This window comes from Protobothrops mucrosquamatus, unplaced genomic scaffold, assembly GCF_001527695.2.
Source record: "Protobothrops mucrosquamatus isolate PMUCROS unplaced genomic scaffold, P.Mucros_1.0 scaffold2330, whole genome shotgun sequence".
Lineage (NCBI taxonomy): Eukaryota > Metazoa > Chordata > Lepidosauria > Squamata > Viperidae > Protobothrops > Protobothrops mucrosquamatus.
In genome coordinates this window covers 109,320-125,704 of record NW_015388413.1, presented here as the reverse complement: position 1 = coordinate 125,704, position 16,385 = coordinate 109,320, and the positions used below count along the sequence as shown (strand labels likewise).

The window sequence follows — 16,385 nt, the reverse complement described above, 5'->3', positions numbered from 1 at the left end:
TATTATATTCTAAAATAGTATTTAGTGATTATAATAATGATCTAAGATTCAGTTTTCAAGTGGAGTAGCTGTATCTTAAAATATATACTTAATATAAAATTGTCTCTGGATTTATGTTCACAAGGAAAAAAGCAACTTTTATAGATCTGCTCTTCAAATAACAACTAGAAAATCTGAATAACATATATGGAAATTCCAAATTCATTTAATATTTGAGTTTGATTGATTTTTTTTTTGTTTCAGAGTATGATGCATGACTATCACAGAAGAAATTCATGTCTATAGCTTTTAAGGACTTGATTACATCGTTTTAAAGCCTGATAGTTTTGGAGTCAACAGTTTAGAAGTTACAGCTGCATGCATTTTTCCCAAACCAGTGTTCACCTTAGAAAGAATATAAATTGACATACCCTGTAATAACACACAGTGGATTGTTGAAAGTCTCCTAACTGCGAAATCACAGCATAAATCTATCTGGTGAGTTTATTCATTTATATATGCTTGTAAATAGTATTTCATGTGATGTATTGTAAATATAAATCAGTATATATTTAAGTAGATAGACTTTCCCATGTTCTGAAACTATAAATCCAGAGTAAAAAAAGAAAGCAATTACTATACTAGAAAAATGTAAACACCAAACAGAATTTTAACTCCAAAGTTTGCAATAGTGGCGAATAAAGAAGTCTTAGTAGACAAATAAATTGGAGGACAGTTGCTCATCTCTTTCGCCATCCATGAAAAGAAGATATTCTTCCATGGTTTACTCTTCTTTCTGACCTTGAAAGCAAAGAGGGGACAGCTAGTTTAGCCATATGCTACACTCTGAAAAGTCCTTATTGCTGAGGTGGTTACTTTTTCTTGAAAAATAATCATTGAGAGGAAAGATAATGCCAGTTCACACACTAAATATGTAATCCCATGGTACAGATTCAGTATAATGTGGGAGATACCAGAAATTATGAAAGAAGGGAAAAATGTATCTATTTGAATTAGATGTATCATTTTTGCAACTTGTTGGGTCTATTCAAGAAGGGAGAAAAGAATTTACTGCATAATTCACTGCAATGCTTGCCTAGACCTGCATATTGTTATTTTCTGTATAGTTTACACCATTATGATGCATAATTTTAAGATGGCCTTGTGTAAAAGAACTGTGATTATAGTAGTTTATATTAAATCTCATAAGCTGTTCTTTGTTTCAGCCACAGAAAAAGCAAAATGATTCCTAATGGGTATTTGATGTTTGAAGATGAAAACTTCATTGAATCGTCTGTTGCCAAGTTAAATGCTTTGCGCAAAAGTGGCCAATTTTGTGATGTTAAGCTTCAGGTAGAGAGTGCCTGCTAATGCTGATTTTCTAAAATACTAATAAATATTTTAAAGTGAGGATGTCTATTTTGGTAATTTTATTTCAAAAATAGATACAGGTCCTCAACTTACAGCTGGTTGCTTAGCAACCTGTTGAAGTTATAATGGACCTACCTGGGCGGAGGTACTTATGACCTGGATTTGAAGTTCTGATGGTCAGGCCCATAGTCATATGACCACATTTCAAATGCTCAGTATCTAGGTTGCATTTGTGGCCATTTGCAGCTTCCTGGGGTCACATGACCACAAGTTAGAGCAGTTTTGCCAAAAACATGAATTTACTTCCATTTTTCAGCCAAACCAACCCATTGTGAACTATGGGTTCACTTAATGGCCATGGTGGTTGCTTAACGACCATTGCAAAAAATTAGGTCAGTCACATGGGTGACCCAATTTATAACCTTGAATGGGCAGGCTCCCTTACAGTCATGACTCAAGGACTATAATAAGACATTAATAAAGTGGCCTTTTATTGCATATTGTGAGATCCGTTCACACTACTCGGAGGTTATTTTTACTCCTCTTTCAGTTTTCTAATTATGGTCATGATTGGTCCCAAGTCTTAATTAAAACTTGTGTTTATGATAGAAATGTTTTAATATTTTTAAAACAAGAAGAAATAAAAGTGCTTTGCCAAGTGTTTTGGTGCATCATGTACCATTCAAACTACAGTTACTCTTAACAGTTTCATAATTTGGTGAATAGTTTCTATTTCAAATTTAATAATGTAGGCTTTTATTTTAATGAAGGTCTGTGGACATGAGATGTTGGCTCACAGAGCAGTACTGGCCTGCTGCAGTCCTTATCTTTTTGAAATCTTCAATAATGACAATGATTCTCATGGCGTTTCTCACGTGAAATTTGATGATCTTAATCCAGAGGCTATTGAAGTCTTGTTAAATTATGCTTACACTGCTCAGTGAGTGATCCTTTTTCTCTGTTACAAATATTTTTACTTTATACTCTGTCCAGAATAAATCAGAACAATAATTATATCATTTTAATAGATTAAAGGCTGATAAAGAACTGGTCAAAGATGTGTACTCTGCAGCTAAGAGGCTGAAGATGGAGAGAGTCAAACAGGTATAATGGGTTTTTGGCAGATAGCAAAACTTGAACGACTTCCCTGAGTTCAGAGGCTGAGCACGTTCATGCTTAGTTAGCACTCACCATAGGAAACTTCTAGGGAATGCTGGAGCTGAAATATTGACTAGGAAATTGGTAAACCATTTCCATGGTGATACCAGGATACCCAAATATATCCATGAATGCCCAAAGAGTTGAGCTAGGTCATACTTTAAAATGTAAAAACTGAACACTTTTTCAAAGTCAAATAGTATGAATAACTGCTGGCACACTGTTACACTTTAGTTCTAGGACCAGTTTCATATAATATATTTTTGTTAACTTTTAAGAAGTTATATTCTTGTACTCAAAGATATACCTAATAGATAAACTGGACACTAATCATAATTACACATAGCAACAAAAGTAAAATAAAAATCTGCAGAGCACATTGTTAAAACCTCCATAAGAAGTCTCTTTTAATCATAGTAAAATAATTTAAATCATTTAGAGACAATGTAGCCAAAAATAACTTGAACTGTATTGTGTAGCATTCAAGTCAGCAAATTAAAATATCTGGCTTTTATAGTAAATATTTAAAAATATTTTTGTTGAACAGTTTGGGAAAAATATATTCAAAATGAAAAAAAAAACCAAGTGGGCAAGAGACTAAGATACTTCAAGGGGGGGCAGTATCATTCAAGGGTGGTGGTTTTTTTTGTAAATTGATTGTAGATATGTCATTTTCAAAACCAAACTACAGAATACAGACTCAGGATCTGTGGTGAGAAAATCTGAAACAAAATGAAATCGCAAACTACAATATATCGTAATTGTATACTTTTTTTTTGAAAAAAAAAAGGTTTGTGGAGATTATTTGCTGTCCAGGATGAATGTTGAAAGTTGCATCTCTTATCGGAACTTTGCAAGCAACATGAGTGATTTACGATTACTGAACAAGATTGATGGTTACATTCAAGAGCATTTGTTGCAGATCTCTGACCAAGAGGAATTTCTCAAATTGCCACGTTTAAAGGTACTTATCCCATTTCCTCCTTCCCCATCCATCATCATGTTACGTTTTTCACATAAATATTAATTACTTCAGTTAAGCGTTCCATGAAATAACCTTTTGACAAACAAGCTATCTGGTACCAGGAACATATACAAGCATTTAAATTCTTATTCAATTATGACACCATTTGGAAGTAAACAAGTATACTTTTAGCAGCATTCTCTTTTTCTAATTAAAAAAAATAGTTGCATGAAAGTCACCAAACACTTAACTTAGCACAGATGGGAATATTGATTGCACAAACTTGTGATCTTAAACAATTTGCAGATAACGCAGTTTTGTAACAATGCCACCTCAACAAGAAAAGATAACAAGCATGTTTAGTATAGATTTTTCCAAGTCATTTACTGTTGCTCGCTGTAACATACAAGCCCAGAATTCAGATCATTTGCACAATTGTAACAGTGAAATTCACTAACATCTTATAACTTGAACATATCTTTTAATTAGTTTAGCCAATTTCTCTTTTATTTCCAGTAAACCCTAACTCTTTCCAAACCTTCTCTATAATTTTTAGTATTTTCAGTACTTTCTCTTGGCAGATAACAATTTCTTCCACATTTGTCATACCTTCATTAGTTACAATATATCCATGCTAGGTCTCCCAGGACTGCCTCCTGAGACACCCCACACTCTGCTTAATGACTTGTGTAAATGCTTAACTGCCAGGATTGCAGTCACATAGTATCTCATTTAACAACTGCAACAACTTACAACTGAAATTCCGGGCTCAGTTTTCCTGACTGAAGGACTACCTGTAACTAAAAGCGGATATAGATTAAAACACCAAATAGCAATTCATACCACATCATAGTTGAAAACCACCAGGGGCTTAAGAGTTGAGGAAGACTAACACAATTTTTATTTATTATTTTACTTTAACTGTTCCCAGAAGGCTAAAATATATTGTTCAAAATGTTAGACAAAGCTTTTTTCTGAATGATTCAGTACAATAGCCATAGAGTGCTAAGTTTCATTGCTGCTTTTTATTTTGAAATATCTTCCAGATTGTATCTTTTGAGATAGCGAATATGTGCTGTCATTTGTTAGCCATATTTCTAGCTGGTTCATGGTAAATCTGAATTTGGCAAGAAATATATCTTTCTATACTGCCTGTGTTCAATGCAAAAAAATGCCCATGCTCAATTGCTAATTGCTGTTTAGATTACATTGATAACTTTCTTCCCTGTTGAAAATGTAAAGTCTGTATAAGTTCTGTATTATACAAAAATTATATGTAAAAGTTTAGCCCATCAGAAATGAAGAAATCTTTTATCACATTTACAATGTTCCTTTGGGGTGTAGGCTCTCTTAACTAGTGTGAATTTAGGGTTGATTTAGTGGGCTCAGTGTGCTTTTCTTTTTTATTTCAGCTGGAGGTTATGCTTGAAGATAATGTGAGCTTGCCCAGCAATGGCAAGCTGTACACAAAGGTAATCAACTGGGTACAGCGCAGCATTTGGGAGAATGGAGACTGTCTTGAAGATCTGATGGAAGAGGTCAGTTTTAAGAACATGAGATTGGACCATCTTTACCTACTACATTTTTCTGAAATTAAGGATGATCCCTTCTCCTTTTTTTGTTCCCTTTAAAACAAAGCTATGAAGAATTTAAATTTTACTATAGGTATCCCTAAGCTGAGAAACTAGGGGGGTTTCAGGTGAGCTGCTTAAACTACTGTTCGAGCTGGTCTTCTGTTTTTGTCACAGTTTTCTTTACACAACTTCAAATAAAGCAGTTATCTTCATTTTAAATTTGGGGAGGTGGTTTGAAACTTGTTTTGTTCTTAATGTATTCTTTTTACAGGTTTTACTTAAAGAGAGAAAGTAGGTCAAAGGTTCTAATGGTTGTTCCTCCCCATTGATTTATCTCCCCATAGGTTTATTAACAAAACTAGGATACTCATCGCTGAAGGACCATAGAAGAAACTTCAAGTGTAATGACACGTAAAGAAGCAGCAGTTCTGCCCCAGTTCTCCTATGAAAATTCGCTGTGGGCAGAGAACGATGATGATGTTTAATGGTGTTTACTTCTTTACAGGATATTTTAACAATTGAAAAGTTTTGTATAATTAAATAGCCTAATTCATGAACATAACTTCAACCATTTGGGTTAAAAATGAAATGCACCGGAGATTCATATTTCAAATTGTTTGGAGAAATTTATTGAGTTGCCATCAAAGGGAAGCCTTAATTTCCAGAGCAGTTGTTTGCTGTTCTTCTTTTATACCTGAGAATCTCAGTCATATAATCAAATTTCCCTTATAGTATTAATACATTTAATCTGAGATGTAGTAGTGCGCGACAGAAGTTCCTGAAATGAAAAGTTCCATTATCTTTTTTGCAATCCCTTTTATAAAACATACGTGTTTGATTTACATATTTCAAAACTGATTTGCAAAAAGAAATTTGTACAATTTATTCTGAAAGATAATGTACATTATACTTGTTGTACATTTGGATGTTTATGACGCAAGGAATATAGAAGTCAAGAAGATTTCTTTTGAGCTGTGAAAACAAGGATCCTTTATCCAGTGTCTGAAGATCTGTCGTCACGAGAGAAACCTTCCTTTAAAAAAAAAAATGCCATTCTGCTAGATGGAGAGAAGATCAGGCTGCGCTCCTGGAATCCTTATGAAGTTTCTATACAATGTACCATTAGTTAAGCAGCAATGGAGACTATAGCCAGATTGCTGTTCTGTTGTTTTGCAGGTGCAAACGTTGTACTACTCAGCTGATCACAAGCTGCTTGATGGAAATCCACTAGATGGACAGGCTGAGGTGTATGGCAGTGATGATGACCACATTCAGTTTGTGCAGGTACAAAATGCACATGGTCTGAGGTAACCTCAGGTAAAGCTGGGTAGAGTAGTACAACACAACTACAATGTTGTGTAGTATAATAAGACATTTCCAGTTTAGAAGACTAGGGAAATTCAAACTTAGAAGAGTTGTGTCTTCCTGGCTCATCTAGTTTTGAGGTATGCCATAATGCATTTAATACATGCTAAATGCTGCGAAACCAAGAATAGAATTAGATATTTAACTTAAGCTTCCATGAGATTGAAAGATTTATACAGGCTGAGAAGATGAATGTGGCAGAACAACAAGTCTCCCCTTTCCTCAAGAGTTCAGGAGAAAAGAACGGGGGCAATTCAGAAGTACTGGAGAATAGAACATGTTTCTGTCACAAGTGGTGGCTAGGTATCAAATCATAACATAATTTTGAAATCCTGGTGTAAACAATGGGCTGACTTGAGCAAAAAGGTTTGTCATTGCAGGAATAAATTACGTGTTCTGGATAAATATGGCAGAAAGTAGTGGGAAAGTTTGTTTCATTTCATGAGAATCTTACTTGTTTTCTGGACTTGGTAATAAAGTTATGTTTTCACATTTCAATTTATTAAGTTTGAAACAAAATTCATGAACAATTTTAATTGTGAGTGATTTCTGAATTTACAAGAATTAGAGTGAGATGGCATTCGTTTCTTGGTGGCCATTTAGTAAGTTTTTCACTAGCATTTAATATTTGAAGAGAGTAAATGGTGTTAACTTATGCAAGTCGAATCCCACTGAATTTAGTGGAGAAGAGTAAAAGGGAGAAAAGGTTAGGTTATTAAAATAAGCAGTCAAATGAAAAATATGGATAAATAGAAGAAATAGAAGCACAGGAGAAAGGGAAATAGGAAGCTGTATTGTAGAATAACTTTATTCTAAAAAAAATTAGATCCCCTAATCTTAGTTGATAAGTCTTATAGGCAATAAGGTAGAAAGTTTATGTTAGCGAGAAAATGGTGCAGTAGGTAGGTTTAAACCATTGAAAAGTAAAAATAATACAGATTTAAAGTAGGTGATTTATATAGTGTTAAAATACGTAATTTAGTTAGATTGGGTTTATGTTTTGTGCTAAGCATTTGCCTTGGTGCAGTGTGTGAACCCGGTTTTGTGAGTGGTAAACCAATGGCTTGTATGATGTGTGAATACAGTTTGTGATACCTTGAATTTGGTAAATGCTGACTTGATGTAAGGAATAAAACTATTTCATTTGAAATTGGATTTATCTGTCCTAAAATCCAGAGTTGATATACTTTGGAAGAGTGTAAGGAATTGTATTTTTTATCGGAAAGTAGATCTGTGAAGTTGAGGATAGTAAGTGATTAAATGGACTAGAACGTTATTTTGTGGATAAACAAAGCACTAACTGTTTCATCTTGCTGTGTTCTCCAATTTACCTGTGTAGCTGTGCTATTGGATGAGGCTCCACAGCAATAAAAATAGTTCTGAAAAAAAAGGCAGAGCAAATTTTGCTCTTTGGCTAGGTTTCTGTAGCTGCCTTTTGATTTTGCAGAAAAGGCCACTCCGTGAGAATGATCTCAAGCAGTTAAGTAGCAGTTCTTCTGGAAATCTTTCACCAAATGCAGCAGTGCAGAATCTTAAACACGAGTGGAAAATTGTTGCTTCAGAGAAGACCTCAAGTAAGCCAAAGTTTGTTGTTGCTGGTTTTACTCTAGATTATTTCATTCATGTTAAATGCAGAAGTAGTGGGAGGAAGCAAACAACTATCCATGTACTTAATAGGGATTCTTTTTCCTTGAATAATTTAAAAGTATTTAGAATTATAACACATTTAGAGAGAAGGATGTGAAAACCTTGTTGTAGTGGAATTGAAATGTGTGTTTTGCTTTTCAGATAACACCTATTTGTGTCTTGCTGTTCTGGATGGTGTCTTTTGTGTGATTTTCCTTCATGGTCGTAACAGTCCACAGAGTTCCCCAACTAGTACTCCACGATTGATGAAAAGTTTGAGTTTTGAGGTTCAACCAGACAATCTTGTAGAAAAGGTGATGTCGCCTATGCAGTATGCTCGATCTGGATTGGGAACAGCAGAACTTAACAGCAAGCTGGTGGCTGCAGGTAACACCATAATACTTATACCTCCGTGAGCAATGTGTTGCTCTTCAACTCTTTTGGAACTGGAGATATGCTGGCTAACAGTAGCAAAAGTTCGAGTTCATAAAAATTTGGAGGGTCACACATTGTCTAAGCTTTTTAAAAACTATTTCGCTAATCTGAGACTACATCTCTTGTATGCTCTTTTTACAACAAGGTGGCTACAACAGACAAGAATGTTTGCGCACTGTGGAATGCTATGATCCACGGACAGATTGCTGGACTTTCATCGCACCAATGAGGACTCCAAGAGCTCGATTCCAGATGGCAGTTCTGACGGTATGTTGTGAAGTAAACAGTCATGGTTACATCACCTGTTCATTTCCCTGCTGAAACCTGTTTAACAATTGCAGCGTGTTAGATTAGGTGGAGGTAGGAAAGTAGGATTCTCTGGAGTGGGAGAGCGGGGGAATATTTTATCTTGGGCTTTGAGATAAGCCTTTAATACTAGGCCATTATGCTATCTTAATGGTTTTCATTATACCGATTTAAAAGCCTCTATTAATGCACAGATTTAGAGATAATATAATTTAAAAGATCATCTCAACAACATGTATTTCTACAACTCAGGGACAGCTGTATGTTGTTGGTGGATCAAATGGACACTCTGATGATTTAAGTTGTGGGGAGATGTATGATCCCGAAATAGATGATTGGACTCAAGTTCCAGAACTGAGAACTAACCGTTGCAATGCAGGTAGATATCTGTTAATCTATATAAATAAAAATGTAAATGTTCATTTGTTCAAAATCTTAAATCTCCGAAAGTTCTTCACCGATTGCTTTGAAATTTTGACACAACGTTGCATTCGAATATGCGTGTGTTTTTATATACCTACTATTATATAGATGTCACACCTGTGACAGTTAAAAACATGGGTTTTTTTTTGAAAAACAGCGCCATCTGTTGGACGTAAAAGCAACACACGCTAACCAGACTGAGCCACAGCAACGTGTGGCTGGGTACAGCTAGTGCTCTATAAAGCTACCTGTTTTAAAGCTTGCAAACTGTAACTTCTTCTTTTCCTTTTGGATGAACAGGAGTATGTGCACTGAATGGAAAACTGTATATTGTTGGTGGGTCAGATCCTTATGGACAGAAGGGATTAAAAAACTGTGATGTCTTTGATCCGATAACAAAATCTTGGACAAGCTGTGCTTCGCTAAATATCCGTAAGTTCATAATCTCTTTACATTTTGGAGTGATTTATTTTCTCTTCTTGCAGATTTTACTTGTTTTGCCTGTAGAAGGTGTCAGAATTTACCAATGGCATGTTTATGCACCTGAAAATTTAAACTAGGAAAAACTATATGCTGCAAGTAAAATAAAGTAAAACAGAATTTACAAGAATGCCTGAGTGACAGAATCTTAGACAAGACTCTAGATGCTAAAATAATTGGGGTTTTTTCTTTTTTGGTCTTTACAGGTAGACACCAGTCTGCTGTATGTGAACTTGGTGGATATTTGTATATCATTGGAGGAGCTGAGTCTTGGAATTGCCTTAACAGTGTAGAACGTTACAATCCAGAAAATAATACTTGGACGCTAATTGCATCGATGAACGTGGCTAGGCGCGGAGCTGGTGTTGCTGTTTTTGATGGTAAGCTCGTGGGATTGGATAAATATTATAAATTTTGGCTTTAACGTTTTAACGGCTGGGATTTGTGAGCATGCAGCATCACTTCCATTTTATTTTAATCAGCCTCTGTACTACAACATCAAGTTGAGTATAGATAGATACTTCAGATACACTGGCTTGTTAAACACAGATAGGAAGTGTAGCGTGCACATGTATATGTGCATATACATGATTGAAAAATCTGAAAATCAAGCTACTTCAAATTGTCTCTTCGCTACAAAAATAACACTTGAAAAAAGCCTTTCCTACCTATTGCCATTCAGAGGTCTATAGTTGTGACATTAATGGGCTATGCCTGCGTAGGATTCCATGTAGCAGTGGAATAAATTGCAGGATAAACTATTTTGTGCGTTAACTGTTGCACGGAACGAAACATTTGCATTTAAGTAATCCATGTCTTAACTCAAGTGCTTTTATTTTGGAGTGCCTTGTTCCATGCCCTGGTGAAATACGCCGCTTTGCTCTTGGCAGAAATGGCTTTATAGGAAATAACTGAAGGTATCAGAGCTTAGTGTGGGGATTTGATGGGATAGTTGCACCAAGAAAATCAGAAGCTGGTGGGAAGTAATAAACTAGGGCAGGGGTAGGCAACCTTGGCTCTTTTATGACTCGTGGACTTCAACTCCCAGAATTCCTGAGCCAGCCATGCTGGCTCAGGAATTCTGGGAGTTGAAGTCCATGAGTCATAAAAGAGCCAAGGTTGCCTACCCCTGAACTAGGGCATCAGCTGCTGTGGAGAAGGAGGAAAGATGCTAGGGAGAGAAAAAAGTCCATGGATCAATAGGTTATGCTGTACTGGGAGCAGCTTAGAAGGAGGGAAAAGGAAGACAATACAAATTAGCCTTACCCATTAATAAGAGTATTTAGCCCAAACCCAGAACAGCTGAAGTATTCCAAACTGACTGACCTAAAACAATTTGGCAGAACTTAACAGTTTGTCCAAGGTTCAAACAACCTAATTAGTTTACTATACAATTAGTCTTTAGGTATTAAGCTTTTTGGGGAGGGGGCAATTGAGATTTTGCATCTTTGGGAATTTATCGGGACACAAGTTCTTCAAGTTTCTCTTCTTATTTGCTTCCTAGGAAAACTTTTTGTGGGTGGTGGCTTTGACGGCTCCCGTGCAGTCAGCTGTGTGGAAATGTATGACCCTGCTAAGAATGAGTGGAAGATGAAGGGTAGCATGACCACACCAAGAAGCAATGCTGGTTTTGCAGCAGTGAACAACATGATCTATGCAGTGGGAGGATTTGACGGCAATGAGTTTCTGAACACAGTTGAAGTCTACAATTCAGAATCCAATGAATGGAGCCCCTACACAAAAGTCTACAAGTTCTAATTTCCTTAAAACTAACAGGCTTAGTGATGTAATTGTTTTAGTAGAGGTACACATGTGAATAAGGTGGGAGGGAAGGGTGAAAGTTGCCATCAGCAACAAGGCTTTTGCATATTGCATACTATTAATATGCTGTACATATTTTTTTAGAATAAATGAAGGGTGTTGTATGCATTAGAATTTAATTTAGACTTAACATTAGATTCTTCTGAGATAATAAGAATGTAAGTTGATGGCATATCATTTCATGAGCATCCCCCCAATGTTATGTTTTGCTGATTTGCACAAGCAAATGTTTTTATTTTGGAATTGTTTCTGGTGCAGGAAAGAAACAGCAGTCTTCATTATCAGCAATTACTTTATAGGCCTTTTTTCTTAAATAACTGGAATAATCTCATAAGCCTTATTTAAATAGCTAAACAGCTTTATTTAAAAAAAAGCTGACACCTGCCACTTTGACTGCCTTTTATAACTTTTTATATATTAATAGAGCCAGGACTCTTATAATCTTGAAGTGACACGGCATACAAATGTATGATGCAAAGAGACAATCTCAAAATTCATAGACTGGAGTAAGACGTTTCATTTACTGCTGTGAGAGCTATTAATTTTTCTCCCCTGCTTTGATGTTGTATGATCTGTTAATACATAGTTATTTTCACTATATCTGAATGGAATTTCTGAACATGAGTGTAGTATGAGTGAGGAAGCATAACTCTGAAATTCAGCCAAGCTAGAGGATGTTTTCTGTATGGTTCTTAAATAGTTGTAACAAACATGCAGAGTTATAAAATGCAAAGCAAAAAAAGTCTGTGCTGTCTTAGAAAGCAAGGTTACCTATCTGAAAAATTATTGTATAAGTTTGTATCTTTCTACTGCAAGCTGAAAACATGCCGTAATATAAATTGTGTCTCATTTCTTTAATAATTATTTGATTCTGATGCTGGAGGGTTAGCAATGCTTGAGGTGCAATATCTTGTTCTTAATATCTTGCCAAGTACTTTAGCATTTAAGAACACAATAGAGCTCTGCTGGATCTTAAGTACAGCACTTTTACATAGTAGCCAACTAGCCGCCTTTGAGATGCTTAAAGCAGGAGGTGATCTACCCATGTCCTACTATTCCCCCCCCCCGCCCGTCCCTGATGTTTGAAAGCCTGTTACCCTAACTCAGAGGTGTTTCAAGATCAATAGCCATTGATAAGTTTGACTTCTATAAAGTTGTCTAAACTACATTGATAAAGCCATCCAATGTAGATCCCTTCAGTGGATTTTGAAATAGTACATTCCACAAGTTACGTGCTATGTGAAATGACTAAACAGTACAGGTAGTCCTTGATTGCAAGTGGCATTCCGGCCATAAATCATAGTTATTATGCAGGTCACTCTGTGACCGTGCTCAATTTTGCAACCTTTTTTTTTTTTTTTTGCTGTCATTGGTAAATGAATGCCATGGCATTAAACAGGCCTGTTGTACCTAATGGCTGTTTTTTGCCAGAAATCCTAAGCAATCACAACTTTCTGACTAAAAAAAAAGAGTCACAAATCAGTCATATGACTGCAGAATCCTATAAAATGCAGGCTGGTTGCCAAGCACCCAAAATGCTACCATCTGACTGCAGGGAAAGTCCACCATCAGAATTTTAAAACCAGGTTGCAAGTCACTCTGGGGAGGTGTATTGTAACTTCAGCCCCTAAGCGAGTGATCATAAATTGAGGACCATCTGAGTTGTCGGTTTGTTTAACATTGCAGTGTTGACCTTTTATTACTTTCAATCCCTTTAATAACCCATAGTATGGAATTTGCCTTTCACAACTGCCACACAAGAGAATTGTGCTATCCATTATGGCCCAAAAATCTTATCTACTGAATTGTCAAATTCATTCAATGTCTATCTAAAACAAGGGTGGGAATGAGTGTGTGTTCTAGTGTGTATTATTTTGTAGCTTCTTGAACTGAATGGTATTTGCCATTCATGGAAAAGGTAGTTCCACTCTGAATAGTACCAGCTACAAACATAACCCACTCCTCGTTTGCCTCAAATTTACTTAATGGTCCCAACACAAAAACTTCAAAAGTTCTACATCCTACTTTTTTTCATTTGAGACAGTTACTCCTTTTGTTAGCAGTCTACAAAAAGGTAAATCCTTTCCGCCCTTTGGTCATTAAGTTTATAAGAGCCATTGAAGGGGGATTTTCAAAAACTTTTTGAAAATCAAATGCACTACAGATGGTAATCAAAACTTAAAGGTTGATGAGGCACACTGAATTTTTGTAAAATCCATGTTTTCAGTAAGACTTGATCATCTATGCCCTGTAACAAATGTTCGTTGACTGGCCTATAATTTCCCAGATCTCCCCTGGGCTTCTTTCTAAAATTGATCTGTTGGCTACCTCCCAGTCCCCTGGCACTGAACATGGTTTGGCTGATAAGATTTAATTTTTTGCTAGAGCAATTTCCTATCTGACTTCTCACAAGGGCCATCATTTTTTAGAAGGTTCCCTATTTGTAATCAAATGTGTTTCAGATCTTGCAGGCAATTACCTATTGACATATGCTAAATATGATATTTTCTGTTCCATATTGATTCCACAATGCTTGCTCTAGGTTAGATCCAAGGTTGCCTCCACTTTAGTTGGTTTTAAGGCCAGACATTCTAAGGCAGTGATGGCGAACCTTTTAGAACCGAGTGCCCAAACTGCAACCCAAAACCCACTTATTTATTGCTGGGTGCCAGGTGGGCGTGGCCCACTGGGTGAGTGTGGCTAAGGTCATGGCCCACTGGGTGGGTGTGGCCACGGTGGGCGTGGTCACCTCGATGTTGCTCATAGGGAGGGACGCCTGTGCGGGCAGGGTTGGGGTGATCTAGGAGGTCTCTGGCAGGTGGTGCGGTGGGCAGGAGACTCGTCCTGCAGGGTGAGGCAAGGCGGGGCAGGGGCCAGGGCAGTTGCTGCCTAACACCATTGGCCCACACACACAGGCCAGCAAGCACATGGCGGCTGACTGTCCATCAGCAGCCACAGCCTGCTGGCCCCTTGACCGGCGCACTCTGGGGCTCCGCAGCCCGCTGCCAGCAGTTCAGAGAAGTTGCCTCTGAGCTGGACGGCTGGCCAATAGCTGAGGAGGCGATGCAGTGGGTCGTGCCCAGGAAAAGGAGAGCATGCGAGGCCAGGAGGGATGACTCAGGAATTCTGGGAGTTGAAGTCCATGAGTTATAAAAGAGCTGAGGTTGCCTACCCCTGCTCTAGGAGCTTTTCTTTGTGTTCACTTCCTTATAAGTATATTAGATGGCAGCCAGGGAGAAAAACCGTACAATGGGGAGAACTCTTTCAGGGTTAATCTTACTTTCTAGGGCAGGGGGGTAGGCAACCTTGGCTCTTTTACGACACGTGGACTTCAACTCCCAGAATTCCTGAAAAGAGCCAAGGTTGCCTACCCCTGTAATCTAGGGAGTGTTGTCTCCTGCGTCTCTTGCTCAGAGACTGGGTGGCATACTGACACAAAAATGATACACCATATATTTAGAGATTAGATGTAATAAAATACGGTGTGAACAAGTCCAATTAACAGCAAATTATGTTCATTGTTCTTTGTTCTGGGAAAACAAGTGATTGTTTTGGAATCAACTCATAATACAGCTTAGCATTACACATAAAAGACTAAATAAAGAAGTCTGAAACATCGAGGGTCAGGTAAAGGCGGTCACGTTCACCCATCTGTGACAAATCCCTAGACTGTTTCCCAGCCACTTGCCAAGAGGTTTCCAGGTCTGAACTTGCAAAAACAGGTGTTTGCAGGTATGGACATGGTAGATTATATTGTTCAGACTGTAAATGTTCAACTTTTTAATTGCTAGGAGGAATAATGATTATTATCATAACGTGGGTAAGAAAGGGAAGCTGCCCTACAGCCTAGGGAACTAAATGCAATTTACTGGGGGCAAAGATCTTTACAAATTAAAAGATATAATTTCAATTTTTATTTCCACACACGAACATAAAATGAAGACTGAATATGCTGCTATTCAAACAGCAGAACTACTAGACTAATGCCTAAAAATAAAAATGCTTAGAGGGTACACTATTTATATCCTGCCTTTATTATATTTATGAATAACTCAAGGCAGCAAACCCACACAATACTCTTTCCTATTTTCCCTACGACAACAACCCTGTAAAGTGGATTGAGTTGAGAGAGAGTGACTAAGTTGGCCTTAATGTCTAAAGAGACACTTGAACTCAGTACTTCTCATTTTATAGCCTAGTGCAGGGGTAGGCAACCTTGGCTCTTTTATGACTCATGGACTTCAACTCCCAGAATTCCTGAGCTGGCTCAGGAATTCTGGGAGTTGAAGTCCATGAGTCATAAAAGAGCCAAGGTTGCCTACCCCTGGCCTAGTGCCTTAAACACTAGTAAAACATTTGTAAAAATTGCATTACTAAATTGCTGAGAAAATGAAACAACAGAATACCAAAACACTCCAGTTGTCTACTAAGATACTAAGGATCCATAAGCTGTTAACAAATTATCAAAATAATGTTCTTTAGGTCTTTGATTATTTTGATTGACAATTGGATCCCTTCTTGGTCATCTTTCAGCTCCATATTTATGTAGAAATACCTGTAATGTATTTAACAAAAAATGTTCATAAAAGGCAGTATGTTGGCAATTTCAGTTTCAATACCTTTCTCTAAAAATCCCCAATAATAATAGCAATGCAATACCTTGGCATACATATACACCAAATAATAATAATAATAATAATAATAATAATTTAATTTATATACCGCCCTTCTCCCGTAGGACTCAGGGCGGTGCACAGCATATTAAAACAGATACAAACAAAATACATCAAAAAACAAAAAAACCCCTTAAAACCAAATTAAAAGCCAAATATTGGAAGCTGTGTGTCAATTAAAATTTTCTTAAAATCATCCCTACCTAAAAT

General features: G+C 36.9%; 1 protein-coding gene across 1 annotated transcript in view; it reads left to right on the top strand.

Annotated features, from left to right (window-relative positions):
* IVNS1ABP (influenza virus NS1A binding protein) overlaps positions 1–12,360 on the top strand; it is a 16,306-nt gene extending 3,946 nt beyond the window's left edge. The window contains exons 2-15 of the mRNA XM_015824732.1: positions 244–477; positions 1,206–1,332; positions 2,121–2,290; positions 2,379–2,454; positions 3,299–3,472; positions 4,885–5,010; positions 6,223–6,330; positions 7,859–7,985; positions 8,200–8,424; positions 8,618–8,739; positions 9,031–9,157; positions 9,502–9,633; positions 9,888–10,061; positions 11,186–12,360. Coding sequence (XP_015680218.1) covers positions 1,222–1,332; positions 2,121–2,290; positions 2,379–2,454; positions 3,299–3,472; positions 4,885–5,010; positions 6,223–6,330; positions 7,859–7,985; positions 8,200–8,424; positions 8,618–8,739; positions 9,031–9,157; positions 9,502–9,633; positions 9,888–10,061; positions 11,186–11,439 — 1,926 coding nt within the window. The 5' untranslated portion in view covers positions 244–477; positions 1,206–1,221 and the 3' untranslated portion in view covers positions 11,440–12,360. The remainder of the gene's footprint in view (positions 1–243; positions 478–1,205; positions 1,333–2,120; positions 2,291–2,378; positions 2,455–3,298; positions 3,473–4,884; positions 5,011–6,222; positions 6,331–7,858; positions 7,986–8,199; positions 8,425–8,617; positions 8,740–9,030; positions 9,158–9,501; positions 9,634–9,887; positions 10,062–11,185) is intronic.
* The last annotated feature ends 4,025 nt before the right edge of the window (positions 12,361–16,385 follow it).